Here is a 27,512-nt window from a genome sequence, read left to right on the forward strand (position 1 = left end):
CTGTACAACTTCCCTTGTCCTTTCCTTCCTCTTGGACTGTCATCTTCTGCACTTCAGCTCATGCTCAGCGCCTCTGGTCCTGGTGCTGGTACAGCTGTCAGGAGCCTGGCTCTGTCTTCCCTGCATCTCCCTGCGGGCATTTATGGACATGGATGAGATCCCCTCGAGCCTCCTCTGTTCCCGGCTGAAGGCACAGCCCCTCCTCACAGCAGTCAGGCTCCAGTTCCTCCATCATCCCCAATGGCCTTTGCTGGGCTTGCACCAGGGAGCAGTCCAGGCATGGCCTCACCAGTGCTTATGAATACATCAGCAATCAGAGAAAATACCAAGCACAAGCTAATACAATCAACTTCTTTTTATTTTTTATCTGCAGGAATTAATAGTGTGTACCCAAGTGTTTTATAGTTAAGAAAGTCACTGAGCAATTAGCATCAGTAGTCAAGGAATCCTACAGAAGCTCCAGGGGAATAAATCTAACACCTTACTTACATGTGTGAAAAGAAAGCATGAAGATGGGAAGTCCAGGTCCTCTAATCTAACAGAGTCATAAATAAAATGATATAAATGGTGCTGTGGGATATGATAGTTGAAAGAGAATTAAGAAGAATTAATTAGCAGTGGGCCTTCTGAGCAGTTTTTTTTGCACAAAAAAGTTAAAGAGATGCGAGGCACCTCAAGAAGTGGAGACAGGGATGCCCACAGCTGGGTCATGGCGTAGTGCTGCCAGACGTGCTGTCAGAACCAACAAGTCCTTCTCCGCAGTGCTGCTTTCCAGGAGTTCTTCTCACATCTGTACTCATGCCCAGGATTGCTCCAACCCAAGTGCAGCACCCTGTGTTTGGCTTTGTTGAACCTCATTGGGTTCACGTGGTCCCCCTCTGTGAGCCCGCCCAGGTCCCTCTGGATGGCGTCCCTTCCTCCTGTTGGATCCACTGCAGCACTCGGCTCAGTGCCATCAGCAAACTGATGAGGGTGCACTCAATGCCATCATCTGTGTTGTTGATGAAGATGTTGAAGAGTGCCAATCCTGAGATGGACCCCTGGGGCACACCGCTCATCACCAACCTCCGCCTGGTCATGGAGCCACTGAGCACAGCCCTCCAGCTGCGACCATCCCACGTATTCATATCATAGAGTCACAGAATGGCCTGGGTTGAAAAGGACCACAATGCTCATTGAGTTTCAACCCCCTGCTATGTGAGGGTCGCCAACCAGCAGCCCAGGCTGCCCAGAGCCACATCCAGCCTGGCCTTGAATGCCTGCAGGGATGGGGCATCCACAGCCTCCTTGGGCAACCTGTTCCTGTGCGTCATCACCCTCTGAGTGAAAAATTCTTACCCACCGAATAAGGAACTATAAGAGTCCACCTTTCAAATTTACCTTTCTCCAAGGTATGGATACAAGCAAACCACTGCCTTGCAGGTCCCATCCGCCCCGGGATCCGCCGCGCCTCGGTGCCTGAAGTAAAGCAGCGAGGGAGCAGCGTTCGCGGGCCGGCCGGCAGCAGCGCAGCAGCACGCAGAGCGGCGGGCAGGCCCTCCTTCAGGCCATCCTTGAGGCGCGGCCCGCTCGGGCTTCGGGAACCCCCGGCGTTCCCCGCGGACCCCTCGCGCTCGTCCCGCCCCGTCCTCCCGGCCGCGCCGTGCGGGGGCGGCGGCAGCGGCGGCGGCGGCGGCAGTTCCCGGCGCGGAGGGGGGAGAGGCGGCGCCGCCGCGCCCCGGCCCCGCCCCCGGCCCCGCCCGCCGCCGCCGCCGCCATGTTGCGGCCGTTGGTGCCCGGTGCGGGGTGAGGCCTGCGTGGGGCCGCGGTGGCGGCGGGGCTCGTCGAGGAGCGCCGCGTGGGTGAGTGCCGCCCGGCCGCGCCCCGGCCCGCCCCTCGCCGCTCGCCCTCCGCCTTCCCCGCGAGCACCGCCGCCGCGTGCTGCCGCCCCGCGGACAGGGCAGGGCAGGGCAGGGCGGGCGGCCCCGCCGCCGGCAGCCGGAGCCCCGCGTTCCGCCCGACGCCCCGGCGCCCCGCCGGCGGCAGTTTCGGGCCGCGCCGTCCGTTCGTCGGGGCGGCCCCGGCGGGGAACGGCCCCCGGCGAACAAACTTCGGCGGGGTCGCCCACGTGCGGCCGCGGGGCCGGGGCCGGGCTGACAGCGCGGGGGCGGCGGGTCGGGGCCGCGCCTTTGTGTCGGGTGGGCCCGCGCGTGGGGCGGCTGTCAGCGGGCGGGCGGCGGAGCGGGGCCGGGCGCGGGCCGTAGCGCAGTGCCACGCGTGACCCCGCGGCCCCGCGCCGCGTTCCTCCGCGGGGCTGCGAAAAGTTCGGCGCCTGTGCGAGCGCTCCGGTGCGCGGGTGGCAACCCGGCGGGCGGCCCCGCGGCCGGCCGCGCTCCTTCTGACAGCCCCTGGCCGGCCGCGCTCCCCTTCTGCCAGCTGGCGGGCTGCGTCCGGCCTCCTCCATCCCCAGCGCTCCCCGCACCCCTCCAGGAGATCCCTGCCTTCCCTCGGCCCACGGAGCCCCGGCAGAGCTCTTCCGTTGCACCTAACTGTTGTCTTGCGGCTTTATAAATATTTATTGCCTTCTTTCAAGGCGCCCAACCTTGGTGTAATTGCAGTTTCATGCTCTCCTATTAGGTGGCAATCTTGAACTTCCTCCTCGAGCAGTATGTTACACACTGGTGTGAAGTCTGTGGAGGAGCTGCTGCGGATCTCCCAAAGCCCACAGGAATAGCACTGCGAGCAGAAGGTCTGTACAGTGTGGGGCTCTGGGTGTGTGGAGAGGTCGAGATTGTATACTGTGTACTGACTGGGAGAGCTCTTTGAGAACAGTGCTGTGGAGAAGGACTTGGTGGTTCTGGTGGATGAAAAGCCGCACACGAGGCAGCAGTGTCCATTTGGGGTCTGGAAAGCCAACGGCATCCTGGGCTGCACCAACAGAGGGGTGGCAGCGGGCAGGGAGGGGACTGTCCCCTCTGCTCTGCCCTCGTGAGGCCCCACCTGCAGGACTGCGTCCAGGCCTGGGGCCCCCAGCACAGGAAGGGTGCGGAGCTGCTGGAGCGGGGCCAGAGGAGGGCACGGAGATGCTCCCAGGGCTGCACACCTCTGCTATGGAGACGGGCTGAGGAGCTGGGGGTGTTCAGCCTGGAGAAGAGAAGGCTGTGGGGAGACCTCATTGCGGCCTTCTGGTATTTATAGGGAGATTATAAGCAGGAGAGAAATAAGCTTTTTACAGTAGGTAATGTTGGGACACGAGGGAATAGAGGGAGGATTTAGATGTCAGGGGAAGTTTTTCCCTGGGAGGGCAGTGAGGCCCTGGCACAGGCTGCCCTGAGCGGCTCTAGATGGTTCAGCCTGGGAAGTGCTCAAGGCCAGGTTGGATGAGCAGCCTGATCTGGTGCTTGATCTAGTGATTTGCAACCCTCCCTATGGCAGGGGTGTTAGAACTAGGTGATCTTTGAAGTCCACTCCAACCGAAGCTTTTCTCTGAAGCTTGGCTGAAGCAGAAGGCTCTGGGCTTTGCCATGACACCCAGAGCAAGTTCACAGATTTCTGGGATGGCGTGGAGACCTCTAGGTTCCCCGCCTCATGAGGAAATGTGCTGTTTTGAGGTTGCACCATGAAATATATGCACTTCCTTCTGTGAGTCCTATATCACTCCTTGCTTTACTGTTCTGTCCCATTGCTTTGCAAGTCTTGGAGCACATTCGTGTCTTTTATAGCCAAATAGAGAGAGAAAGCTGGCTTCCGAGCTTTCTTTTTTTTTAAGGCAAGTCTTTAGCAATGGAAGGATGGAGTAAGGATGGAAGTCCTTACTTCCTGCTTTCCAAACAGGCCAGTTTGTGGAAGGTTTGGGCAGAATTTCTTCAATGTACTTTTTCTGTTTTCTATCTGAGAGAAGACTTAAACAAAGTAGTCTCTGAATGGGCTCAAAGAGCCTGAAAATGCAGTTTCTTCCAACAAAACCTTATTTTGTAGTGCTGCAGGTACCTCAGGTTTGTTTTGTCTTGTGTTTTAGCATACTAATTCATCCAGAGATGTGGTTAGGTATGCGGGGGTGGGAAGAGAAAGGTCAAAAGTGATTGGCAAGCTGATTTTTTTTTTTTTTTCCCCAGCATATAAAACTTGGGTGTTCTTGGTTACAGAATGAAATGCCTTCCTCACGTAGGGATGTGTGTGCCGGAAATCTCAGCAGCTGAGCGATGCCTAAGCTCTTGCCCAACTCACGCATGTTTTCCCACCCAAAGAAAAGAGAAGTTTCAGTTCCATGCCCTGCCAACAGTAATAATCTGTGCTGTTTCTAAACTCATTATCAACTGCTGATGATTGGAAGCACATGGATAATCTGGGTTTCAGGGACTTTAGGCACGGTTGCCCTACCTTGCTGCGGGGTGTGACTTGTAAATTGTTGCAGAGCCCTCTATGGACATTCATATTTGTGGTTTAATTTAAGAATGAGAACAAGTTTAAGCTAAACCACAGCAGGCCACTTTTAAGCCAAGTAAATCTCCATAGAGTGTTTTGGAGTAGATTAACCTAAGCAACACCCCCAAGGCTTGTCTGTAGGCATGGCTGAGCTAACGCTCTAGGACCAGTGTGCCTTCCTGTTCTGTGCTGTAGTGATTTCTCCTGGCCCAGTTCTAGAAATTGTTTCCAGCACCAGCAGTCTGCCAGGTGGAGTTAGATTTTCTTTGGTTTCCAAGTGATGTTTGACAAACTTTTTTATTTGTGACTGAGTTTATTTAAAAAAAGGAAAAAAAAAAGGAAAAAAAAAAGCAGTCTGAAATGAGTGACTTCCAGTCTTTTGGGAAGGTATCAAGCAGCTGCTTTTCTCCCCCGTGCCTTGTCCAGGCCCTGCTCTCTGCCTGTACTTCTGCTCCCAGCTCTTCCCCCTTCTTTTGGGCTCTTGCCACTCCCTCCATCTCCCACACTTGCTGCTGGCTTTGGCAGTGCTGATGCAGCCCAAATCAAGTGAGTGTGGCAGGAGTTGCTATGCCTGTGGGTGCTCCTTGCCAAGCAGGAACTGGTGCTCCTTGACTTTTTTCCTCCCTGTACACATCAGCTCATACAAATGTGGTTTTAAAATGAAATGTCTTAAAATAATAGCTTATTAAATGTTCAGGAAGTCTATATATTGCACCAATATTTTGGTTAGATGTGCAGGCAAATGCAGTATTCCTTAGAGTAATTAAATGTTCAAGTGATTCTGTGCTGTCAGTTTTCATCATGGATCTGCTCAGAGCTTGATTATTGTTGTTGCAGGTTTCTGTGGCCGGTGTTTAAGTCCCACTCCCTTCTGGAGGGCTTTTGAGGAGAGCTGTCTGGGAACGTCATTTCTTGTTATGATTTGGATACAATCCTTTACTCTTGTCTGTGGGCAGTTTTGCCTGGTGGCATCATTACCTAATTAAGGATTGCTTCCTGATTCAGATAACCTCTGCTTGGTTTACAGTGCTCTGAGCTGTTGTACTGAAAAATTTACTGTAGCCTTGTATTATTTAAATCGCCCTGGGTAGGAAGTCATCTCACCTTTCAGGCTTATTTCTTATGGGTCACCTGTTTACTTCCTGCTTTCTTCCTTGGAGCAGGACTGAATTCTTCACATACAACAATCTCTTGAGAAATCAGCTGTCACTGTTGCTTTTTAGCTCTCCCTTCCTTCCCTACCTCCCCCCCCCCCCCCCCTCCCCCCAAAAAAAAGCCTAAAACAACCCCAAATGCAGTAATACACTTCAGAATCTTTTCTGTTGATGTTTATGATGACAGTTGTTCTTGGAGCTGTAAGGTATGGATGAAAGAATGTCCTCTGCATGGACTTGATGGACCAGGGTTGGTGAGGTGCTGCTGTCTCCCACTGCTTTGCTTGCAATGCCTTGAATAACTCTGGAGGGGACAAGTTGTGTTGCAGAACAGGATTTGAACAGCTCCTATCATCACCTGCCTCTGCATTTCAAGGGTGAGGACAAGGCAGCAGTTAAAAACTAAAGCTAGTGGGAGACCCTTGATTGGGTGAAAACAGCCTGGTGGCTGCAGCTTGAATTGGTACCAGCTGTTGGTGGGCCTGCAGAAGACAGAATGTGATTTCCCCTTCCCTAGGAAGCTTTCTTGGCCTGAATACCTTTGTGCTGAGGAAGCTAGGCCCCACAGAGCTGGTATCTTTGTGTGTAAACAGTCAGTCTTGGAGCAGTGGAGCAGTTGAAATGGAAGCTGAAGTGTCTGCAGCAGATGTCCCTAGATGTGTTAATGTTTTGGGTACTTGTGGTTTTTATGTTTGACTTGCTTGCCTCAATACCTTACTAAGTTTGTCCTTGAGAGAAATATACCTGACAAAGTATTTTGCTTTTAATTGTAGCATTCACCATGGGGGACATGAAAACCCCAGACTTCGATGACCTCTTGGCTGCTTTTGACATCCCTGATCCAACTAGCCTTGATGCCAAGGAGACCATTCCATCAGCTGGGGAGGAGAACGAGAATCACCTGAAGTCATCAGGAATCTGCATAGATGAGAACGTGTCCTTATCCCACTCCTTGCCCCCCTCCGATGCTCCTGTTGTGAGTGTTATTGTGAAGAACACGAGTCGCCAGGAGTCCTTTGAGGCAGAAAAGGAGGGGAATCACCTAGGGACTGGACTGCTACACAATGGGTTTCGTGGGTCCGATCTGCCATCAGAGGCTCATGCTTTGGTGCATAATTATGGGAAGTTTGAGTCGACTTTTATTAATGGTGATAGCTCAAGAAGTTACTCTGAAAAACTGGACCAGTCCAAGTCAGAGCCTTTGCCAACTTTTAGTCAGTTTAGCCCGATTTCCAGCCCTGAGCCAGAGGATACATTCAAAGAGAATAGTATTGGTGATAAACCCAAACATGCCCAAACTCCGTATTTTCCACCTCCTTCGATGTATATGCCAACAGGAGCTTCAGTATTGGATCACTTCAGGAAAGTACCAGAGCCTGAATTAAGCATGTTTGATCAATATTGTAAAAAGGAACAAAAGATGGAGATCCACTTCCAGCCAGAGAGCAGGCAGGAAATGAGCAGGAGAGAGCAAGACAAAGCAACTGAGAGGTTTGTGGAGTCAGGCAAGGACTTGGTAGATACCAATAGCTTCCTTGGAGAAGGCTTGGTGTTTGGAGAGCTCCCTCACAGTAATTTAGGAGAAGATAAAGGGTCTGTGCCTGAGCTGAACTTGTCTTCATCAGTACCGCCTCGCCAGAGGTTAAAGCCAACTCACTCAAAGTTGTCATCCTGCGTGGCTGCGTTGGTAGCTCTTCAGGCCAAAAAGGTTGCATGTATTCCCAAAGGCGATCAGCCAAACCTTATAAAGGAACCTGGTCCTTTTAAAGATGGGACAAAGGGAAGTCCAAAAATGCCCAAGTCACCAAAGAGTCCACGGAGCCCCTTGGAGGTGGTGAGGAAGGCCAGCAAGCAGCCTGAGAGTCCGCGAAGTGTGTGCAGTGACAGCAGTGGGAAGGGTTCTCCTTCCATGGCAGCCAGCTCTCCACCAGCTATTCCCAAAGTTAGAATCAAGACTATCAAGACATCCTCTGGTGAAATTAAAAGAACTGTAACTAGAATTTTGCCAGAAAGTGATGAGTTGGGCAAGTCTTTGGAAGAATCGCCTCTGGAAACCTCATCTGCTGAAGAATTTATCAAATCTTTCCCTTCCCCTGACACTAGTGCAGTTATGGAAAGCGAGGCTAGCAAGAATTCAACCAAAAATGGGGCTGCCATAGCTATCCAGCTGTCAAACATAGTGAGCCCTTACACAGATGGCTTGAAAGCAGATCTTGCTGCAAACACCACGTCTCTTGTGTCTTTATCTCCACTGCCAAACTGCGGTGGTGGTGCCATAAAAGTTGGTGTTGTGGGGCAGCAGCTGAACAAGAAGCAGCACCAGCAGCAGGGTATTGTGGTGCAGCCGTCCAACGTGACCGCCTCTTCCAGCCTCCTTCCCAAAGCTGTGCACTTGGCAAACCTCAATTTAGTTCCCCACAGTGTTGCTGCTTCTGTTACAGCAAAGTCATCTGCACAGAGGCGAAATCAGCCTCAGGTGACACAGATGTCTGTGCCGCTGGTGCATCAAGTAAAGAAAGCTGCTCCCGTCATCGTGGAGGCATTCAACAAAGTGCTACACAGTGCCAATCCGGTGCCAATATATAGTCCAAACCTTAGCCCTCCACCTGACACCAGTATTAATTTACCTGCCTCTGGGTACTGTTGCCTGGAATGTGGGGATTCATTTGCCTTAGAGAAAAGCCTGACTCAACACTATAGTAGGCGAAGCGTTCATATTGAAGTTATGTGCACTCAGTGTTCAACTATGCTACTTTTTTTTAATAAGTGTAGCTTGCTTAAACATGCAAGAGATCACAAGAGCAAAGGCTTTATCATGCAGTGTTCTCAGCTGGTGATGAAACCAATTTCCTTAGACCAAATGTTTTCACCTTCTGCAAGCTCTTCAGCATCTTCTACTCCTCAGACTTTGCACTTATCCTCTCCTTCACGTAAACCCAATGCTTCTTCAGGAAACGGGGTAGGAATTTCTACTAACACACAGCCAGCCATGCCTCTCTACCCGGACCCATTGAGACTAATCCGTCATGGACTTAAGTGTTTAGAATGTAACAAGCAGGCACAGGATTATGTTGCTTTAGCAGCTCATTACCAGAGAACCTCAGAAGATAGTGAGAGACTGGTAAGTCGTCATTTTAATGTTATTAGTTGAATCTCTAAGTTTAAAGATGCTATCCTCTAGGGTAAAAATAGGCATGGTAGTGGCAAGTGAGTTGGACTGTCTAAAAGAATTGCTTGCACGGAACATCTGAGAAACGTGTGGGCCCAGGTGTGTGCATCTGAAGAGATGTTTTAGCATTGCTTGCTCGCTTTGTTTGTACTCTCTGCCAGCAGAAAGGGTGTCTTTTATTATGGGAATGACAGGAAAAGGACAGTAGGGTGACAGTGGAGACCCTTGATCATCAAGGGAAGGTGTTGTTGGAGATCAGAGATCCCATGAATGAATTGTATAAAAGTACCAGGTGGTGCTTTAAGATTGGCTGGAGGAACTCTGGCACAACAGAATTTTCCCTTACCTAGAACCTGTACCGAAGTCTTCATGTAACGCTTTGAACATTGGGTGCTGTTTTTGTTTTAAGACTGTTAAAATGTATATGGGATTAGCTGAGAGGATGGCAGTGTGGTGCATGTGGTGGGAGGCTATTTTTGGTGTTTTATCACTCCCTTTGGATGGTAGAGGTGTGAGCTGGTGCTGTGTTGCAATAAGAAGCGTCTGCTCATTGGCTCATGAGCACCATTGGTGGCTTGCTTGCTCCAGTGAATACTGCATTGCTGTGGCCTCTATCATCTTCCCAGGCATTCCCTTGGAGGTGCAAATGGATCTAGGTCCCCTCTGAAAATCCAGCTGATGAATAGGAAGGGGAAGATCTTCGTTATGTACTAAGACCACCAGTCTCTGCTGTGGTCACTGTAGTTCTGCACCTTCCAGAGCCTCCCTTTGCTCGTTAAATGTCTACCAGAAGTATCAAGGCCATTAGCGTGTGCATACAGTGGTCCTTTATCTTCCTCTTAAATTCAGCAGCAGCAAAAATAGATTATGGCTGAATGGTTTCTGTGGTGAAAAATGGGAAGGCCGAAAGGGATTGGTGTGGTGGTGTAATCACGTTTCTTACCTGAGGCAGGCCAGTGAGCACTGTGCTCTATCGACACCGTAACTTGTTTTTGCACTATGATGCATTTCTAGGAAATGTCAGCAGTCTGGAATTAAATACTTTCAGGTGAGGGGATACTGAGTGCTCCTAAGTGAGCTAAAATGTTAATTAGTCGCATTAAAAATTTATTTCCAATTTTTGTTGTGGGATTATCAATTCAAGAGCTCCTTGAAGAGAAATGTCTGATTGTATTTTTAGACTAGTCTAATAATTTATTCTGTAACTTAACCAAGAGAAGAGTTCAAGCCTTTTACTTCAAGTTAGGTTTGCTAGATGTGAGATGATTTTTGAAGGATTTTTCTGAATATAACTGTTGGGGGGAAAAAAAAAGGGAATATTAAAGCTTGCAAAGCCATCTCCTCCCTATTTTATCTTAAACTCGAAGGTGTGTTCTCACTACAGCATCGTGCTGAGTCCTTTCTCTATGTATCTGCTCTCCTACCAAATACCTCCTGAAATTGGGTGTTTTTTGGGGGGGGGAGGGGGGGTCCATGCAGTAGGTGGGTGCCGTGCTCAGCTTTTCTGAGTTGTCAAGCACATTTCTGAGGTCACAACTTTCATTTCGGTTAGGAAAAAAAAAGGAATGTTGATAGGAGCTGTTGATGTTTGAGCAGCTAGTTTCACAAACACTTCCTTAGGCAGTCAAAGAGGTTAGGAAATATTCATGTGAAATTCTTACCCCTCTTGGGGGTAATGTAAAAGCATAAATCCAACATAAATTCCATATCATTCACTCAAGCAAATTCAGCACAATTGTAGTGATGTGCACATACTTGTTCTGGAGCACATCTCTGTTGCAGGGCAACACTGGGACACAGAGGTGGTATTAACAGTTGTGAACAGCCTCAGATGCAAACCACATCCCCACATCTCAACAGACTGATTATCTGGAAGATAATTCTGGAAGAGTTATCGTGTGAGTTATGGGATGGAGAATCTTGATAAATTCAAAGTAAAGCTGTGTTTCGGCTTGCATATTTTAAAGTGCTTTGAAAAATAACAAATTGCTGTAACTTTGGTTGTGGCGGAGCAGATCCCCACTGGGTTGTTGCCTGGAGGTTATCATCAGACTTTTCTGATGTCTACTTCTGGTTATTGCACGAAGATGGATTCTTGAGCAAGGTTGATGGAAACAGAAGGGAAGGAGTGTTGTTGGCTGATGATGAGGGGTAAATGTGGAGTATTTGCAGCTCCTAGGTCTCTACTAGAAGATGGAGACCCCTTACCCATGAAAGATAAGCTAGGTTAATTTTTTTTAACGATACTAAATCTGTATTATTAACTGTGACATATGCACATCTAGTGTGAGCAAAACCTGAGAAAGTGAGCAGGCTTTGAAGTACTCAGTTATGGTGCTTTTATCCCAAACCAAAAAAGCCTACAAAAATAATTTTTTTAATAATTTTTTTTTAATCACTTTCTAGAGAGCACAGAACAGGAATGCCACCATGTTTGGAAGGTGCCTTATCCAATAGGGTTGACTGAAAGAAATAAATCTTGTACTTTTTCTTAAGATGATATTTTCATTTACTCGGTTCCAGGTTGCAGTGATATGACCAAAGGGTGAGCAAGCTGCAGTGAGAGGCAGGAATGATTGGATTGGAGAGGGGGAACAGCTTAAACTGGCTTTGTTCCACATGGATACTTATCCTACTTATCCATACTTAAGACTTCTCACCTTAATTGGAATTTCTTCCCATGACTTGGTGAATTACTTTGACGTATTTGTGTTTCCTCTATCTGTTTACAGGGGAAGTAAGGTGATTGAGTTTAATGTTCGTTCCTGCCAGTGGTTTGGAACAAACTTTGTATTATCTCTGAATGGCCTTGGGTAAAGTCCATATTAATGGGACTGATAACAGGCAAATGAGTTTTCTAGGTGGGGCCAAAATGGGAATGACCTCAATGTATCCCAGTTCTTTTGGAAGAAGGAGGGGGTGATGGATGTGGTCCGGACAGTAGAGGAAGGAGGAGATGAGGAGCAGCTATGAGGAAGAGAGGGTGATGATGCTTGGCCAAGGTGGAATGGAAAGACTTTTAGAGAAATGATTGAGAGCCTTACCGTAATGTTATGTTTTAGGCCTTTGGTAGTTACACTGTGTGTTTTTAGTGGATCATATTGGTGGATCACTGTCATTTTACCTTTTTTGGAGACTTGTAAGACTTGGAATTTTCATGAGTTTGGTGGGATGTTTATTGCTCTGCCGTTCTTTTGCAGAATTACAAGAAATGGTATCTCGAGTATTTGGTAGGTTGGATTTTGTTCATCAGATACCATGCTGCCTTTAGGTATTATGTTGGTCCAGATGTTCAAAAGATGATGGCAGATGTTTCTTGTAACTTCAGATCTGTTTGGTCTGACTACTGCAGCATTATCTTCAACAGCAAGTTTGGTTTTTTTCTGGGGGCGGGGGGGCAAGTATAATTAAATATATGCTAGAGTACGCCAAATTAAGCTGATTCATGCATATGTAGTGTAATTTATTTTTGTATGTGTAGATAAAATTTGCTGTACCAACAAGATAAGAAGCTATGATGAAAAGCTGGGAATATTTTACAGGAGGACCTAAATGATCATGAAAACAGAGTAGTAACAGAATGAAGCAATTGAGACTCAGGATGTTTGATCTGAAGAAGACTCTGGATGACCAAGATGATATGATCATGCAAGGGATTTGTGTTAACCTGCAGTGCCAGTCGGGGTCTCGTTCATGGTCCCTGCTCAGTGTTTATCAGAAGTAAACTGGAATAAATGAGAAATGACCAAGGAAATGGAATTATGATGTTATGAGGGGAAATTAAAAGACTTCTATGAGTTCAACTTGGTAAAGACATGATAAATTATGATGGCTGTCCTTCAGCACTGTATTAGGTACAATATTAAGGTGAGGGTTGTGGCACTCACTTTCTTGCAGAAATTAAATCTTCAAAAATAAAGAGTTTTCTCTACTTGCAGGGATCACCAGAAGTGGCTTGTCAGCATCAGACAGCTTTTGTAGCCTGTTAAGAACTGAGCTCCAAAATCCATTGAGGTAGCTAAGACAAGTACAAAATGTGAACTAAGGACCTCTGAATTTTCTTTCACCTTTGTGCTTTTGTTCTTTCCTCTTTCTTTTTTTTTTTGCCTTTTTTTTGTCCAATAAGAATTTTTCAGTGAGTCATGACGTATCCTGTTTATGCACCACCTACACTGGAGTTACTTAAAAGCAGTTTTATTGCTGCCTTTTTTGTTTCTCCTTCCTTCCCCCCTCTTAAATCAATGTTTTATAATTTATTGGCTAAAACTTGCCAGAAGCTAGTAAAACCACATGCTGCAATGGTAATTTCCCAGCAGCAAAAGAGCAAGTAAGAAAGCAGCCATATCTCTGCTATTTTTTCTGTTGTTTTTTTCTTTTCTTTTTTTCCCTGTGTGCTCATGTTTTAATTTGGAAAGCAAGAGGATTGAAAGTCAATAAAAATTCCTCTGGTGCTGTAAAGCACTGCTTTCTCCATCTCCCAAACCAAAGGCATTGAATGCAATCCTTAGGTACTGTTTTTTGTTTTATATGGATGTTTTCCCTCTGGTTTTTATGGAAGTAAAAGGCTGGAGGATGTTATGATTAAAGCATGTTGAGGGAAGGAAGCAGACAAAGAGATGAAATGGCAGGATAGGAGTGAGACTTGGTGCCCTGAGGCCAAAGCAGTGCATTGGGATAAGGAGGAGAGGCTGGGGAAGAAGAGGAAGGCTGGAAGCTGGTGGCTTATGGCAACAGAAAGAAGGGCTCCAATGACTGGAATCCTGTGATGGAGGGACACGGGCTCTTTTGGAAGGTCAGGCTAGCAAGACAAAATGAAGGAGTTGTCTTTGTTTGTGAAAGCAGCTGGATCACATGAAGCTCTGCCTGGTGGTGGGCTAAGATTAACAGGAAGACGGCTGAGGATGATGCGGTAGTGGCTCTTTGCTGTAGGTTGATTGGAAGAACAAGCAGGCCCCGTACCAAGTGTTAGAAGTAGCCTCACCTTCCCAGGGCTTGGGCCTTGTGGGAGACTGCAGCCACCTGAAGGCTCTGAGTTGCATCAGTGACAATCCCCTGGCTCAAGAGAAAGGGGAGCTGGTGAGGAGAGGCACTCTGCATTTCATAATCATGAATAATGTGGAAATGTGAAGGTTGCAGGAAGCCTTGGCTGTGGCCTCTGTGAGATGGTGGAGTTCAGGATCCTGAGGGTAGAGGGAAGGGTGAAGGACGAACTTGCTGGACTTCAGGGAAGAAGACTTAGGCCTCCTCAAGGATCTGCTTGAAAGAGTCATAAATCATTTGGTTTGAAAGGGACCATTGGCTCACCGTACCTGCTCCAGTGGGGACCCCAGAGCAGGGTGCCCAGGCCCATGTCCTGGCTTGTGAAGGGCTCCGAGGAGAAGACTCGACAACCTCTGTGGGCAGCCTGTGCCAGCACTCCATTACCCACACAGCAGGGAAGTGCTCCCTGATGGTCACAGGGCACCTCCTCCCTCCTCTGGTCCAGCGTGTATCCAGTGCCTCTTGTCCTGGCACTGGGCACCATGGTAAAGAGCCTGGCTCTTTCTTCTCTGCACCTTTCTGCAGGTGTTTATGGATGAGACCTCTCTGAGCTTCCTCTTTCAGGCTGAAGTTGCAGTTCACCCAGCCACTCCTCACAGCACAAGTGCTCCATTCCTTTTGTCATCTTGAGGGAGAAGAGTGCATCTCCCTTCTGGAGGGAGGGCTGAAGTCTTGTTGCTGGGATTAGCAACTACTTGACTGGTCATGTATGAAGGCAGTAAGTGGAAAAAGCAAAGTAATTGATAAAGTTGCTAGCAGAAGTGACATTTGGACAGCTGTGATACTATCTTTGATAGGATGTGAGGTGTAAGAAGGTGCAAGGTGAGAAAATAGAAGCAGAGTTAAAGACTGGTAGGCATCGCTGCCAATAGATGGGCAGGATGAAGGGCTATCATAAGAAGAGAGGAGACACGTGCTGTGTAACCTTAGGGGTTGTAGAAGTGATTGGAAAGTGAAGATGTGAAAGCCCAGTGTCATCCAGTAAGGAGTGATTTTAGCAACTGGGAGTTCAGGTTTTGTAACACAAGGGACACAGCGGGCAGTCGGTTCGTAGGTCTAAAGAAATGACAAAAACTGAAATTCTTAAAATTATGGCTGGGGTTGTAAGGAGAGAAGATTATAGACTGAGAAAGTTGAGAATGAAGTTTATTTGATGCAACCTTGTCTATACATGGGATACTTAGGCCTAGACTTGATGCATGTTCCCTAACTAAAACTTGACTGGTTTTAGGTGTCTGTTTGGGTCTAGATCTCTCTTTTAACTAATAAGTAAGTTTCTATTTTATTTTTATTTCTTTTTCATCTGTAAGTTGAACGTGCTAGTGAAATGATACATGGTTACTTAGAGGAAGCCTTGGGAAGGTATATATAGCTTAGCTATCATGAAGCCTGCAGAAGAAATTCTCTGCTGGCCACTTCTGCTCACACTGGTTATCAAAATAATCCAAGCCAAAATAGCTGTGCGGGCATCCGGATGGCTTGGTTGGCTGTAGGGTGGGCCAGCAAAGAGTTGTGCCAGCGGATTGTGTGCAGGAGGTGCAGAGCTGGTGTGCTGGGGCTGCGCATTGCTGGAAGCTGTGCTGCCAGAGCTGTGTCACCCAGCTCCACACCGAATGTGCTGGAGGGTGCAGGCTGCTGGTCCTCATCCCAGTGAGGCGCTAAGGGAAAGCTAGCGCAGAGTTCAAGGTGAACTTCTGAAGTAGTAATTCCTTGCTGATTTTTCTTAGAGCAGAAGCATCCTGGTAATCTCCATTGCAGTGCTGTAACTGGGATGCCTTGGGTGCCCCTTCTGTATTAAAGCAGAAAAATAAAAGCTTTCAAAAAGCTGGGTATGGGAAAGGCTGGAACTTGGGGAGGGCCTCTGGTGGGGGATTTTGGTTTGAATATATAAAGAAGGGCTCTTTAAAACATTTGTACTCCAAAAATATTACTTCTGTTCCCCTCTTGTTTCACTCTGAGTCCTCAATTAAAAAAAAAAAAAATGTTAGCCTCTTGCAGATTTTCCTCTTCTGTAGTCCAGCTTCCATGCCTTACTGTCAGCGTAGCTCCATATTCTCTGCTGCAGCTCTGCAGTGGTTGTGTCAAGGAGAACTTCTGTGGTATGGGGACATCTCTTAAATGTGAATTTTGTTGACATCCCTTTACTCTATTTTACTCTATAGCAGCAAAGAGGATCTAAAACCAGTGTAAATCATCTCTGCTTGCACTGAAGCTGGTTCCCTTTCAGTTTGTATCAGCAGTAAGTGAAAGCAAAGGGTTTTGTGCCCCAAGTTCAGCTTCCAGTGGGATGTTAATGGGGATCCTGCCCAATGGGTGCAGGCTTCAACTGAGAGAGGAAATTGGCTCTGGGCATTTCATGGTGTTGCCTGCATGTGAGAAAGGAGATTGCTCTGACTTTCTGCTTCAGCGTGCTGTGCACAGCTGGGCTGGAAGGGAACACTCATAAATGGATCTGCTGTGGCTCAGAGTCCTTTCTGCAGTTGTTTTAGGGCAGCAGAAGGGCCAGTGGTGTCTCTTTGCAGGCACTTTCCTGAGGAAAAACTGGGCCTTAACTCCAGACTTTGTGATTCACAAACACCTCCGCCATGGGGTTGTGCTTCCCACTCCAGAAGGGTTGGGCTAACGTGGCTTTCTGTTCTTCACTGCTTCAGCTGCTGTTGGTTTTGTTGGCTTTTTTTCCCCCCTTCTGAAGAAGCTAATAAATAGAAATGGGAATAAAATGTAGTGTTCTGAAGTGGCAGAGCTTCTGAGTGTTTTCCTGTCTGCATGAATGTGACTTCTGGAAGAAGAAAAGCCTGAACACTGTGTGGCAAGCAAACTGGAGTTATATAAAACTTGCAGCAAATAACTCTTGATTAAAGCGTAGGTTATGGGAGCATATGAGAAACGCAGACATTACACAATTCAAATCATATCCTGGTAACATGCTTTAGAAATAACTGACTAATGAGTGTCTCAGATTGCTGCCAGACTTCTTTGAAGAGTCATGGAAAACTCAGAGAGAGATAAAAATGTCACATCTGGAACCAAGTTACAACTTCTCGTACAAAGCAGGAGTGTTGCAAAAGGAAGAAGAAGCCACTCAGTCTCCAAGATGATGATGTTGTTTTGGTGTTTGTTTTTAAATTTTATTAATTCTTCACATCTGATTTGTTTGATATGATTGCTGCTGAGCACTGTGCTGTTCTTGCAGAAGCGTGGGATCTGTTCCATGGGGTGGCAGCGCTCAGCGGGCAGGCTGCCACTTGGTGCAAGCCATGAAGACTGCCCTTTCCTGTGTGCATCACTTGGATTCTATAGACAAGTGAATGCAACCTGCTGTCGTATTGCTCAGCCACTTCTTTGTGCAGTTCTTAGTAGCCAGCACCAACTTGTAATACAGAGGCTCAGTGTTCCATGCCCCTGTGGAGCTCTATGTTAGGGCAGGTGTTTCTCCAGCTGCACTCAGACACAGTGCATTAATTGCACCTTATCATCACCGTGTCTTGCTTTTTATTCCCCTATTGTGTGGTTCTTGCAGAGCCTGAAGAAGTTTACAGTTGGTATTGATGCTCCTTGCTAGCTAAAACATAACCAGCCTCAACAAGGAGGTTTTTTGGATCTGGTGAGAAAGTATTTCTTGCTCTGCTACAAGGGCAAAGGTGCCTTCTCCTCCTGTTTGTGCTGAGTCTGCTTTAAATACTGGGAGGGGTCAAAGTTGAGAAGTCCTCTTCTAACCATGCCAAAAAAGCTTCCTTTCCCAGCACAAATCAGTTAGGAAAAAATGCCATAAAAGACAATAACGATAGCTCAGGCTGCTTTGAACGTTAATCCTACTTCCTACATCCTACTTGTAGCTCACCCTTTAACTGATGACCAAAGCACTCTCAAAATATTCCTTGCCTAGAGGTCCTGGGGACGCTTTAATTTCCTATTTATGGGTTCAGATGATGGCTCAGTGGTGCTGCAGTTCCTTGTTGGAGTCAGGGGCTCCTCCAGCATTTGGGAAGGGCTGAGGTTGTCCTGACATCAGTGTGCATGGGGGTCCTACAGCAGTTTCTTCTAGCCAGTTTCTTCTGTCCTACGGAAACCTTTCCTGCTTCACGTTCAATCTGCAACACCTCAGACTGTGGTTTTTGGACCGCGTGGCAGGTTCTGGAGTTTCCTCCTTCCTCTAGAGCCTAATTCCTTAATCTCTCCTCTGCTCACAGTGAATCTTCTTGGATTTGTTGTAGCTTTGTGTTTTATTATAAATGATGTTTTCTATTACTCGCAGTATTTTGGACAGTGCAGAAGAAATTATGCATTTCAGTTTCGCACTTTGCTAACCCATAATTAGCTGCTTGCTGCAGCTCGTTCTTATGGTCGAGTTAGGAGCAGTGGAGTGATCTTGCATGGATTTATTGATGACAGAGGAGAGTTTTAGCTCCTAGAGGTATCTGTTACGGCTATCCACATGTGCGTACTGATGTGGTACAAACTTTATGTATCAAGGAAAAAAAAGGGCACTGAAATGGAGAGAAAGCGTCTTTGCATCATTTGTAATGCCAGATCATCAAGACGCATCTCTAAGGAGATGCACATTGCACATGTGGCTTGTGTTCCTCAGAAGGTGAGATTCAGTCTGGTTCGGAGAAATAGTGTGAAAGGCAGAAATGTGGTTTTGGGGAGAAGGCTGCCATGTGTCAGCGCCGTGCTGAGTTCAGCAGCATGCGTTTCGAGTTGTAGGGCAGGGAGGTTCTTCTGATGTTTGGGGATTTTGGTGCAGTTCGGGGGTACTTTGCATCCCGTATGTCTCACTGCTGGAATGAAAGCAGTGACTGTGAAGGGCAGGTGGGCAGGAGAAGGAGCTGGGTGCTCCTCTAAACCTGAAAGATTCCTGGGTTGGGAAGAATCAAATAGAGAGTAACTAACTAATGCTTTCTTCCATCAGACGTGTCAGGTGTGCCAGATGATGCTGCCCAACCAGTGCAGCTACTGCGCCCACCAGAGGATCCACGCTCACAAGTCGCCGTACTGCTGCCCCGAGTGCGGGGCTGTCTGCCGCTCCGCCTATTTCCAAACCCACGTCAAAGAGAACTGCCTGCATTACTCCCGCAAAGTCGGCTTCAGGTTTGTGCGAGTTTAACGCTGAAGGGGCAGGAGGGAGCGGGAAGCTGGATATAGGTTTTGGAAATCTTCCTTAGAGCAGAAACTGAAGAGGAGACGAGAGAGGATATAACACGAGAACCGGCGTGGCTTTCTGCAGGACAAAGCGCATTTGAAGTGGGAAATGACTAAGTGAACTTCAGGGGAGGTTTTGGAGGGCAGACATGATTTTGAGGCAGCTTTAAGTTGAAAGGTGCTGACATTACCTCTGGGTCGCAGCCGGTCCCCTCAACATTGCTGTTCGCAGCCAAAGGGTTGCAGATCTTAATCCTCCACATCTCTCTGAGGACCGAGCCTATGTCAGTTGTCACGGACTGAGGGATGCACTTTGTAGATGATTTTATCTCCAAGCTCTTCTTATGAGCTGAGAGAAATGGGGGAAGGCTCCCAGGGCTCTGGATGTGGTGGTATGTGCGCTTGCGTTGTCATTGCTACAGCCAAATTGATTGCTTTAATAAAAGACATTACGTTTCCCCACAGGCTTTTCCTGCTTTCTATGTGTAGATGCAGATGATTTACTTGGGAGATGAGTGATGGACTAGGTGACCTTTTAGGATTCCTTAGAATTCAGCTTTTTCTCCGTTTGCCATTGAATACCATAATGTATAAAGGGAACAGGGCAATTTCTGCTCTCGGAGCTGTTCTTTTAAAATGTCTGCCAGTTGAGGAAGCCTGCGCTGTGTGGCTTCTTCTGAAATCACACTGAAGTTTTCAAGGGCAGTTTCTTTCAATCACAGAGAAAGGAGACATATCCAACTGATTCTGAATTTAATTATATACAGATAGAGTCTGGGGTTTTTTTTAATGTGGGATCTGATTAGAGGAGGCATAGCCCACAACAAAGAATTAATTCCATTTCAAATTAAATGCCTGTGATACTGTGACTGTTTGAAAAAGGAATTAATTTTGGAGAAGGAGGAATGTTGAAAAAAAAGGGATGGGAGAAGATGTCAGAAAACGAGCCCTGGCTTTGATGCAGTTGCTTGTACTTTGCAGCATTAGTCCTTACTCTTCTGTTTCCAGCTGATGGGCTCTCAGTCTGCAGCAGACGTTGGTCGGCTTCTTAAGTGTATGCCCTCGCATTTTTTTTTTTAAGTGTGATTAATTCCAGATTTATGATATCTTTATGATGCCTCCTTAATCCTTATCAGCAGTGCCAGCTTCTATCTGTCCACAGATGTCTAGCAAATATTTGCTTTTTGTGCTGGGAGCATTAATGAATGGCTGAAACAAGGCAGAGTTCAGGAATGGTACTTATGGGAGGTTTTAGCTTTTACCAGCTTCTCCCAAAGTTACTTTCCTCTTCTTTAATTTGTGTATGCTGGTGCTCATCTTTGACAACTGAACCCACCAGATAGGGGAGTGCTGGCTGTGCCATCCCTGTTGTCCTTCCTGTCTCCGCTGCCAATCTGGCATCCTTGCAGTAGTTGAAAACAGAAGAAATAAATTCAAGTCGTAGAACCAGATCTAGATAATCCATGGCATCTGTCCTATGGTCATGTAGCGACTTTTGTTCTTTCCTTTCCTTTTCGTAATTTGCAGAGCTGAAAAGCCAAGGGTTTCTTTTAAATCCTGCCCAGGGTCAGTTCACCTTTTGCTTCTCCACAATATGTCTCTCCTTTCCTTGAATTTCTGATGCATACGTTTTGATTTGTTTTTCTGATCAGCCCTTGTACCGTCGCCTTTTCTGCTGATATCCCGGCCTGTCCAATTAAGTTTGGAGTAGGATTGTTTGAATTCGGGTTTTAGTCATGGCTAGCGATTGCAGTGCAGATGAGAAGCAATTTTCATTTTAACATGAAAATTAACAAGCCTGCCCAAAATGCTGCCAGACTCCAAGTGTCACCTGCCCACCTTTCCCATTGGTCCCCACTGACCACGTGGCACACGTTTTCCTGCTTGCTGCTGTTTGGAGAGTTCAGCAGCTGGATGCTGGTGGGATAAGAGATACGCAGAGGGTTAAAGACAACATCTTGTAGCCTTATCTTCTCTCACAGGATTCTTTCCAAGACTCCTACAGCACCCTTCCTTGCCCTGAGGCTATCCTAGAGTCTTCTCCTGCAAATTATCCCCTCGTGCTTGGATTATAGCAGAATTCACAATTTGCAGAAATTACATGGCAAGCCTCTGACATCCTCCATCCACTTTGCTCTGCTAATTAGTTTACTTTTTTGAAGTTCATCTTTCTGGCACTGAGATTCCTGATTACAAAGTGGCTTTTGTTTAAACTTTCATTTACTGTAAATTAAATTAACTTCTGATTGTTTGACCCTCAGTTAGTAATTATTTCATTCTCTAAATCTTTATGAAGTCGTTAGTGCTTGCCAAAACGGAGTGTAATACAGAGCTGTCTCTTGTTGATTTGAGAAGTGTTTGTGGGGGAAGCCTGTTGAGTATTTCTGGTTGTACCATCTGTACCTTCCTGCTAGGATTAGGGCTTTCTCTCCCATTTATTCTTGGAGATTTATTCTGCTGATAACAGAGATCAGGCTCCAAGGCAGAGCAGAATATTTTCATGTTTTCCCAAGGATGACACCAGCTGTTGTCACTGCTTCCCTCTTGAAAATGAAGAAAGAAGTGTTTCTGTGCGTGTTTTGGGGGAGAGGGTTTGTCTCCCTTGGGCTGGCTTCTGCCTAACGAGCTTTTGAAGTACAACTTCAAAGCACAGACTTGTTTCCTAAGCACTGTCGGGAGGCTTGTTTGGAGGGAAGGATAATCTAGCAAACGTCAGAATGAAGGGAAAAACAGTCATAAAGCTTAACTCCAGCCTCGCTGGGGGAAACCACCTCTATTCACAGCTATCCCAATCCCAGGCCAGAGGAGTGCTGGTAAGGAAACGGAGCCTCATTTGCCCTCTCTATTCTGGCATGGCTTCCTGTGAGCTCAGCTGTTGGATGTGTGCTTAGGAGAAGTATTCAAGTTAAATATAGGACAGACTCAGTCAGATGTTGCTATCTTGGGAGAGGCCTGTTGGGAAGAGAGGGAGCAGCTGGGTCACCCTGGCTTTGTTTGGGGCTGCAGGGAGGAATCCTTTAGCTCCACCTGCAAGCTCTTCTTCTTCCCATCTTTCCTCATGGAACATCCCCAGACAAGCACTATCCAGGCAACACCTGTGTCTTAATGGCTTTAATGAGCTTAATTGCTTTCTGTTGCTGTTTTCAGGTATCTTTGCTGCTGCTGTCATTATTGTCTGTTGCTTGGTATAGTATGGTGCAGGGTTACTGAAGATTTCCTAGATGAATGTTCTTTTATTAATACATTTGTTATGCTGCTTGGTACTACCCGGAGACCTCTTCAGATACCTTTATTTCAGTTCTTCACTTGCACCTGTGATGGAATTGGCTTTTAGGAGTATGAGACAGCATTTTTGTGCAGCATATCTTGCCTCCTTCTTTCTGGGTTGTTTTGGTCTCTGTAGATTTCTTTTACAGATGTGCTCCCTTGCTGATCCGTGGGTTCTGCCCAGCTGGTGAATTCCTGTATCGTGTTCCTCCTTGATTCCTCTGCATTGTTACTGAAGAGACTAAACAAGGACCTGCTGTAGCATGGTGCTTGGCTCCTGCCATGCTGCCTTCCATTGGTACGTGCATCTTGGAAGCAGTATTGCATCTCTGATTCAGCTCTTTCCTTCTGCATCCCCTAGGTGCATCCATTGTGGGGTTGTCTTCATGACCCTGGCATTACTGAAAGTGCACATTCATGAGAAGCACTGCGAAGTCTTCCACAAGTGTTCTTTTTGCCCAATGGCCTTCAAGTCAGCAGACAGCACCGTGGCTCACATGACCAGCCAGCATTCAGCAGAGCCTCACAAGACTACTCAGTGAGTATTTTGTTATTACCCGCTCTTCTCCTTTGCTGGTTAGCTCTACAACTGCCTCCACTTTCCATCTCAGTTGGTTTTTCCTCTTTCCTTTTTTTTTGTTGCTTGTTCCTATCCTTGTATCAGAAGAGCTGCCCCTTTGTCTGCTGGCAGAGGTTTGTTCCTAACCGTGGCATGCTCTCCTTGATACAAATGCTGCCTCCTTGGGTAGGAGGAGAGGAGTTTGGGCAGGGAAGAGTGGAACATCTGCAAACAGATCTTAATTGTCACCTTCCAGTCTAGCTGGAGCCGGAGCGGCACATCTTGATAGGTAACCCCAGGGTAACCTGATTCTGGCACTCCAAAGCAAGGGGAGAGTTGTGCTGTGCAGCATTGCCCCAGAAAAAATCACTAGAGAGAAACCTCTTGTTTTTTCCACTCTGCTGAGCCCTGAGCTAATGCCAAAAATGTGTGCTGTAAGGGAGGGACCATGGAAAGGTGGAACTGAAAGAAATACCTAGCAAGTATACTCTGAGTCTGCTCCCACCTATCTGCTCTTACTGTCACACATGTAGCTAGTTATGCATATGCATGTAAGTAAACTTATTTTTAGCAAATTGTGGTATGTGCCTGGGGCATTTTCTTGTTTTTCCCAGTTGAGATAATAGTTCAGTGGTCCATGTGGGTGTATGTTGACAATACATTGATAGAGCACAGCCTTCATCAGAAGCCCAGCCCTTTTCTAAGTTGCTGAGATGACTTCTTCCACTGACTTCTCAAGATAACTAATGGAGAGAGAGTGAGTTTTCTTTTTTAAATTGTTCCAGGGTGATCTACAAATGTTCTTGTGAGACTGTCTTTAACAAGAAGAAGCTGCTCCAAGAGCACTTCGAGCAGAATACCAACAAGTTGTTAGTGGGCGTATTTAAGTGTCCGCAGTGTCAGCTGGTGTATATGCAGAAACAGCAGTTAATGCAGCACGTTAAGGTAGGTAACTCCCACCACTTAATGATATGAGGTCCTAGTGTTTGAGTTCACAGAGAGTTTGCTTTTACTATTTAAGGACATTGGTTGAAGAAATTGAATGTTCTTGAGCAATACACTAGTAGAAAAACAGACTGCAAAAATTTATGGTATTATCTGGAAACATCAGTTGAACACTTTGAATTAGTTGATAATATTGCAGGTGGTTACTCTCCTCCTTGTCTAATTCAACCTTGTGACAAAGGCTGACTTTCTACAGATAAATCTTTCTGATGGTTAACTGTTCTATCTTAAACCCAAGGAAGTGATTAAGCTTTGGGGGGAGCTTCATCTTTGCTTGGGAGGCAGAGAGAAGTGTCCTCGGCCCACAGTACTACTGAATTTGTGTAAGGAAAGCTGGATATCCCTCTTCTGGGTACATACATAAAAAGGGAGGGCTTTGGTTCCTGTCCCCTTCACAGCTGCCTCCAAGAGAGGCGGCGCAGCATTTGATACCTGCTTCCCTAACTTGCCTGCAGAACCACAGGAGATTGCTAGAGGAGAATGACTGAGACAGAGGGTTTGCCCTGGAGGTGCCAGCCTTCAGGAGGTAGCTATGTTGTACTGCCACGTGAAGTTTCTGAGCCACTACCCATCATACTTGAGAAGTAGTGAGAGTTCAGTGAAGTTCTGAGTGACTGGAAAAGGGGAAATGTAACCCTGTTTTCAAAAAATGAAAAAAAAGAGGACCCAGGGGACTACAGAGCAGTCATTCTCATGTTGTACCCAGCAAGATCATGGAGTAAATCCTCTTACAAAGTACTTGGAAAACAGAATGGCTTCACTAAGGGCAAATTGTGCCTGAAAATGTGGCCTTCTATAACATGGTTACAGCATTGCTAGAGAGGGGAAGAGCAGTTTATGTCATCTATGTGGAGATGTGCAAAGCATTTGGCAGTGTCTCACGTGACATCCCAGTCTCTAAAATAGTCAAGCATTTGACAGATGGAGCACTCAGGTCACCGGCTCGATGTCTTTAAGTGCAGAGCAGTGATGACTGGTGATCCTCCTGGGTCATTAGTGGGACCAATGTCATTTAGCATCATGTCGGTGACATGGACAGTGGGTTGGAGTCCACCCTCAGCAAGTTTGCTGACAACACCAAGCAGTGTGGTGCAGTCAACACCCTGGAGGGATGGGATGCCATCCAGGGGACCTCGACAGACTTGAGAGGTGGGCCTGCAAGAACCTTATGAGTTTCAGCAAGGCCCGGTGCCAAGGTCCTGAATCTGGGTTAGGACAATCCCAAGTACAAATGCAAGCTGAGCAGTAAGTGGATACAGAGCAGCCCTACAGAGAAGGACTTGGGCATCCTGGTGGATGGAAGGCTCAACACGAACCAGCAGCGTTCACTCATAGCCCAGAGAGCCAACTATATCCTGAGCTGCACCCAGAATTATAGCTGGCAGGTTGAGGGAGGTGATTCTCCTGCTCTGCTCTGCTCTGCTCTTCAGAGACCCCACTGCAGCACTGTGTTCAACTCTTGGACACCCAGCACAAGAACGACATGGAGCTGTTGGCGCAAATCCAGAGGAGGGCCACAAAGGTGACCCAGACCTCTGAGCATCCCTGCTGCGAAGACAGGCTGAGAGAGCTGGGGGTTATTGAGAGACCCTGGGAGTGTAGTGACAGGGCAAAGGGGGAATGCTTTAAACTAAAAGACGGGAGATTTAGATCAGATATTATATAAAAATTCTTTACTCAGAGGGCAGTGAGGTGCTGGCACTGCTGCACAGAGCTGTGGGTGCCCCATCTCTGGAGGTGACAAGGGCACAGGTGAGCTCTGGGCAGCCCAATCTAGGGGCAGCCAGCCTGCGGCAGGGGTGGAACTGGGTGGGCTTGAGGGTCCCTTCCAACCCATCCTTTTCTATGGTTATGTGATACATATGAAAAGCCTGTTGTCCACTGGGTGGAGGTTCTTGGCAGAATGTCTGTGGGCTTGCACATCTGATCGTCTCGTAATGTGTGAACGCCATGTTTTCCAGTTGCTTCAAGTCAGTGTATTTCTGTGCACACTAACCACACTTCTGTGAAAATCCTCTTAGATTTCCTGGTTGCATTCTGTAGGCATGTAAGCCTTATTTCTCTTTGATTAGAAAAAATGGTGACATAATTTTTTTAATCAGTGCCTTTGTTTTGTTTTTACTTAAAAGGCCAGAAGATTCAGTAGCTCACTCCTAAAAGAGAAAAAGTCAAAACTACTACTTTGCTCTTTCCCTCCATGCCTTTAACTTGCAAATCTGGAAATGTTCTGTATGTGTCAATGAATTAAAATTTGAAACACTCCTGTGAAGCTGATGATTGGTAATCTTCCTGTGTTATCACTGGGAAAATAGAGTTGAGATTAAGGCTGGGGCCTTCAAAGCCCCAGTGTTGATAGCTGGGCTTCAGCAGAAGTGCCCAGTCTGTTGCAGCTCATTTGCAGGTGCCAGCCCCAAGAACTTGTCCACAGCAGTTTGTGCACAGGCTGCCTGATGTTGGCACAACAGAACTTCTACGTTTTAATCACTGGGCTGTATTTGGCCATCAATGTGTCTGAGAATGTAATAGAAGGCGGCTTTTTGGCCATGGCAAGATGGTAATTGCATTAACCCATCTCCTTTCTTATCAGATGGCACTGCTTTATGCCATACAGAGTTTATAGGAGGTGCTGTCTGAAAGTCAGCTCACTTTCTGTACTCCTCTTTTTTTCCTTCCAGTGGTGTAATAACAGAAGGCATGGAGTAGTGGGTGATAATGTACTCTTTACTTATAAAACACTAGAGATTTCCAGATGGGGAGAAAGGGGAAGTGTTTGTCTTACCCTAAATAGCTCGCGATGCTGTGCCCTGCGATTGCGTCAGAGCTTCTGCAGACATCAGCTGGCTCAGGTGCAAAGCACAGCTTCTCAGATCAGAACTCGTGTTTTGAAGTTTGTTTAGTGCCTAACGCAAGGAAAGGCTTCCAAACGCCCTGGGGCCTTCTTGTGTTGAAACTTTACCCATTATTAATTACTATGCACAATTAAACCTCTAAATTATCCTTTTGTGTGGATGAGCTATTGTTGTTCCTAGGGGAATTTCTTGAGGTTTCTTTGGTATGTTGCTGTTTTATTTGCTTTTGCTTTCCCACAGCTCTTCATTTCTTATTATTTTCTTTATGTTCAATTTTCTTTGTTAAAGTAACTTCTTGGGGGACGGGGATTTTGGCCTGTTGAACAGGCAAAGAGCCTGAAGACACGTTCCATATAAGGCTGATTTCTGGCTTTGTGTTTCCTTTTATTTGTCAAGAGCAAAGTTTTTAACTCTGAAAATGTGAATAGCAGTAGTCATTGTGGAGTTAAAGAAAGTAGGGTTGCAGAAACTGCAAGATTGTCTCTTCTCTTCCCTTCAGCAAAGGTCAAGCAGCTTTGGAGCCTCCAACATAACAGCAAATGTTTTACTCAGCATTTACCAAAGCAACGTGTTTTTAAAGCTTAGGTTCTTGAAATAATGACAGTTAGTATTTCTCTCTCATTATATCTTCCCTTTTTAACTTGAGCGCTCAGGGCTCATACAGAATGTTAAACAGATAGCAGTGAGGAGTTGCTGTTGTCACGCAGGAAACGTAAATAGAAGCTTCGTGTTTCTTGGGAATATCTCTTCATGGGGGAAGTGCTGTGGTCAGCTTCAAGAAGAAATGGGAGGACGCACGGGGCAAGATGTTGACATAATGTATGGAGGGTGCTTATATTATCTATTTAAATGTGATAGCCATTTATACATAAAGGTATGTAATACAGATGACAAATAAATGTTATGTTTGATTCCATTATTTT

At 46.6% G+C, this 27,512-nt stretch overlaps 2 protein-coding genes across 3 annotated transcripts in view; one reads left to right on the top strand and one right to left on the bottom strand.

Annotated features, from left to right (window-relative positions):
- Positions 1–340: 340 nt before the first annotated feature.
- On the bottom strand, positions 341–2,443 carry LOC124417128 (translation initiation factor IF-2-like). The gene is made up of 2 exons (XM_046899322.1): positions 1,381–2,443; positions 341–1,148 (listed from the first exon to the last, which is right to left on the bottom strand). Exons 1-2 carry the CDS (start codon positions 2,441–2,443, stop codon positions 1,129–1,131), a joined length of 1,083 nt encoding a protein of 360 aa, XP_046755278.1. The 3' UTR covers positions 341–1,128.
- Positions 1,751–27,512, top strand: part of ZNF592 (zinc finger protein 592) — a 33,838-nt gene continuing 8,076 nt past the window's right edge. Inside the window, exons 1-6 of one of the 2 annotated variants that reach the window (XM_413721.8) lie at positions 1,751–1,841; positions 2,617–2,728; positions 6,332–8,679; positions 18,680–18,858; positions 22,538–22,714; positions 23,521–23,680. In XM_413721.8, coding sequence (XP_413721.4) covers positions 6,340–8,679; positions 18,680–18,858; positions 22,538–22,714; positions 23,521–23,680 — 2,856 coding nt within the window. In that variant the 5' untranslated portion in view covers positions 1,751–1,841; positions 2,617–2,728; positions 6,332–6,339. Of the gene's footprint in view, positions 1,842–2,616; positions 2,729–4,766; positions 5,936–6,331; positions 8,680–18,679; positions 18,859–22,537; positions 22,715–23,520; positions 23,681–27,512 lie in introns of those variants that run through there. The other variant, XM_040706545.2, reaches the window with a different exon arrangement.

This window comes from Gallus gallus, chromosome 10 (genome assembly GCF_016699485.2).
Source record: "Gallus gallus isolate bGalGal1 chromosome 10, bGalGal1.mat.broiler.GRCg7b, whole genome shotgun sequence".
Lineage (NCBI taxonomy): Eukaryota > Metazoa > Chordata > Aves > Galliformes > Phasianidae > Gallus > Gallus gallus.